Source organism: Bidens hawaiensis, unplaced genomic scaffold (genome assembly GCF_021521415.1).
Source record: "Bidens hawaiensis isolate Kalapana, Puna unplaced genomic scaffold, B.hawaiensis_p1.1 tig00000369_1, whole genome shotgun sequence".
NCBI lineage: Eukaryota > Viridiplantae > Streptophyta > Magnoliopsida > Asterales > Asteraceae > Bidens > Bidens hawaiensis.
In genome coordinates, this window is record NW_027491028.1 from 5,379,630 (window position 1) to 5,383,655 (window position 4,026).

Sequence of the window (4,026 nt, forward strand, 5' to 3'; positions counted from 1 at the left end):
ACTCACTCAGCGTAGCTGACTTTTAATATGCACGCAGGTGAGTAGAATGAGGCAGGTAGCTTGAGGAGGACACATGACAAAGTTGGACGAAGCTGCATCTGAAGATTTTGCTATGATGTTTTATTTTAAAAGACTATGTTTTGTTTTTAAATGACTATGAATGCTCGATAAGACACAAATTATGGTTATGGAATGTAATGGTTTGAATGTTTTTAAATGTTCCGCGAATGTTTTAATTAACTATGATATTTAGAACTGCGTTTATGAGTAAATCCAACACGAAAGTAGGGCTACCGGTAACGGGGCCTTACAAGATGCATGTCGTTAATGAGTGTCGTAAACACCAGTTATGAAAGCGCGTCATAAATGCATGTCAAAAAGTGTCATTAATGTGTGTCAATAAATGACATGCAAAAAATGTGTCATGTTCAATTTATGACAGGGGCTTCCTTGACGCGCATTTGCATGTCATAAGTACCCATTAATGACACGCAATGCGTGTCAAGGAAGGCCTTTTTTCTAGTAGTGTATAATAAAATACGAATTTGAGGGGGTGCATACGCTCCCCCTGGCTCAATACTGAATCTGCCCCTGGACTCAATACGTATAGAAATTTTTATAAACCGAGGTGGTCAGCCTCAAAACTTTGGGATGAAATGGGTGAATTTACACTATGCATAAAAATTTTCGGATAATAACACATGAATTTACACTATCGAGCAAAAAAGCGGAGGTGACCGGAGCTACATCGAGCGGTACAAGTTTCTCCTTGACTATATGAACAAACTATAAACCCTAGCTTAAGGGCGGCAAAGGTCAGACCCAAGATGAGAAACGAGAGAATAATATAAATTGGTTGTAGCTCAATGGTAGAGCACTCACTTTAATAGTGAGAGGTAGGGGGTTCAAACCTCACTACCACCAATTTATATGGGAGATATGAGGGATGACCCTGGCTTGCCAGAGTTCGAGTCCTGATCTCACCCGGTTTTACCGGCTCCTCGCTGTCGTGCCGTTTGGCGGGCGCGGGGGTCGGGTTTTATCCGGTGAATCCCTCAATAGGTGGACCGATAGGGGCTCCGTCCGTCCGGACTAATGGCCGGCTAGGGCTACCTTTAGCCATTAGGGGCTGCGTACGGAGTACCCGTCGTTACTTAGTTGGCCGTTAAAAAAAAAGAAACGAGAGAATAATAATATTGAATTATTGATTATATCCTCCAACACGAATAGATACTTGAACTATCAATAAACTGTGTCTGTGAGACTGTTGTGTGGGGGAAATGGGCTAGATTCAAGCATTCGAATCCATCAACAAGCCCAGTATAAAAGCCCACCAACAACAGCCCAATATGCAAAATAATCCATGACAATTGACAAATACATGTACTAGAAACAATTAAAAACAACCAACCTAACATATATGATTCTCAATTGAACGATATAATAATGCTTTATGTTTGACATTGAATTGAAAAATAAGCATATATTTCAACAGCTGACGAACTTTTCAATATATTGGTTATAAAAGATTTCACAATTAAGTGTGGAGAATCAAAAGATCAAGTAACCGAAACTAATATGTGATATTTTATTTTATGAGTAAAATATCACACATTTATGTGTTGGGTTTAGGATTTAGAATTCGTGGGGCTTACTAATTCATGATAAGATCACTTTTACATTGAATAAATTTAAAAATGAGGTTTTTCCACTAAACAAGTTTGTAGACGGCTATAACATGAAAACACCAACTAAAAAAAGACAATTATGATGGTTCCCCAACTATAAAAGAACCTTTGGTCTGGTTTTGGTACATTGTTATCGCAACGGGACTTGTGTATTTGTTCTTATACGTCTCTTTGAATTTCGAGACTGATATGTGAAAATTCTGTCAAAAGTACTCGTTGATCAATTTATCATTGATGCACAATTTTCTATTAATTATAGATAAGTACTATTGTTTGTGATGCTATGATGGGTTAAGTTCTGTTGTGATAGATTATCAGTTTTGATGCAAACTTTCCGTCAATCATGCAAATCCAAGTCAACTTAAAGTACTATTTTAATTATAGGTCATGAAAATTGAAATTTAGTAAAAGATAAATGAATAAATAATAATACATTAGTAGAAAGTAATTAAATATAATATTTTAGTTTCTTTCCATCTATTGGCTTCGTTGATTATTTGTCTTAGGGTTTTGCGAGTTTATGAAAATTTACTGTTAAAAAGAAAAAAGAAGTTATTAAAATAATTAATCACAAAATCCGGTTTGAATTTTTTATTTTGACAGTCGAGTGATGAGATAAGAGGGAAAAAGAGGACCAGTCATCACCACCAACATTTAATCAATCAGTCCCGATGGATGTTCAAGCGCCTTGCAATATTTTATCTTACCGGACTCCATCACTTTTCTTCCGGCGGTCAAGAAATTCGATCACTTCTAAATCTAAATGTCGCCGTAATACGACGTCGTCGGAGCTTCAAGCTTCCCCTCGCATTTCAGTTGCTTCCTCGGCTCCGACCCATAAAGTCACCGTTCACGACAGACAACGAGATGTTGTTCACGAATTCTACGTTCCAGAGGTAGCAGTTACAACTATACTTATTCATTCATGTGTTTTATATTTGTAAATACTTCAATTATATAATACCAAGTTTGAAATTACAAGCTACTCAAACTATTCCTCTTATTTTTCTATAAAGTTTAACCCAGAAGATTGGTTTTTTACGGGAAAGACAAATTAAATAAGCCTGCTAATTGTATGTAATTATATAATACACTATGTTAGAACTTAGAATTACACTATTATTATGTTATGTTGTATATATAATTACACTACTTGATTCTCACAGTTAACAAGCACACTAATGTAATTTGTATTTGATCAAAACACGCTTTTTATTTACCATTTCTTTTGATTATCATTGTGTAATGGAATAAATTATGACCTTATACTGCCCACCAACATCTAGGCTTCTTTGATTTGATTATTGTATAAAGCTCCAAACTTTCACAATTCCGATTTCTCTGCTGCTGTTTTATGTTTTGCAGGACCAATATATATTGCACACAGCTGAAGCTCAGAACATATCATTGCCATTTGCTTGCAGGCACGGTATTGCCTGCTTCCATCACTTATTATTTCATTTCATCACTCTTTCTGTTTCTCTTTCAATTCATTCATTTCTAAAAACATATCTACCCATTTTTATTTGCTACTTCTGCATTTTAAGGTTGTTGTACTAGTTGTGCGGTTCGTATCAAATCTGGACAACTTAGACAGCCTGAAGCGTTAGGGATATCTGCAGAGCTAAAAGCTAAGGTATATATATTATCTTCACTCTATTTACATTATTCAACACATTTTTACAAACCTTTTGCCCCCTTTTAATTGTAGGGTTATGCGCTCCTTTGTGTCGGTTTCCCAACTTCTGATATTGAAGTTGAAACACAAGACGAGGATGAGGTATATTGGCTTCAATTTGGACGATATTTTGCACGAGGACCTATTGTAAGTTTTTTAATTACTTATATGTGAAAATTATTCTCATTATTTTAAAAGATTATAATAATAAAATAAGGAAGCTAAAGATAGTATCTTACGTTTCTTTTAATCATTTGTGTAGGAAAGAGATGACTATGCACTTGAACTCGCCATGGGTGACGAATGATACCCTTAGTTTTATTTGTAAATTGTAATAAATCGATATTAGTATCGTTTAGTTTTGTAATCTCTTTTTCTTTAAACACAGTTTTATATATATGACATATTTGGCTTCTTGATCATGCAAGAACTATGAATTACTAAAAAAACAGACAGAAACTTGTACACAAAAGATATCTCCAACTGTCTTTACAACATTCTATGCATACGGTACAATACGCCACAAATTCACTATTTCAACCTATATTATTCACAGTAACAATGTATTTTAATCCAACATAGCCTTCAAACAAATACACTAGTCCTAACCTGCAGATTCACATCATATTGCACTTCTCCTTGATTACTTGTTTTACCTTC

The 4,026-nt window shown here is 35.1% G+C and overlaps 1 protein-coding gene across 1 annotated transcript; it reads left to right on the plus strand.

Annotated features, from left to right (window-relative positions):
- The first annotated feature begins 2,359 nt into the window (after positions 1–2,359).
- Positions 2,360–3,788, plus strand: LOC143623934 (ferredoxin C 2, chloroplastic-like). The gene is made up of 5 exons (XM_077094725.1): positions 2,360–2,584; positions 3,054–3,117; positions 3,236–3,324; positions 3,400–3,513; positions 3,629–3,788. Exons 1-5 carry the CDS (start codon positions 2,360–2,362, stop codon positions 3,671–3,673), a joined length of 537 nt encoding a protein of 178 aa, XP_076950840.1. The 3' UTR covers positions 3,674–3,788.
- The last annotated feature ends 238 nt before the right edge of the window (positions 3,789–4,026 follow it).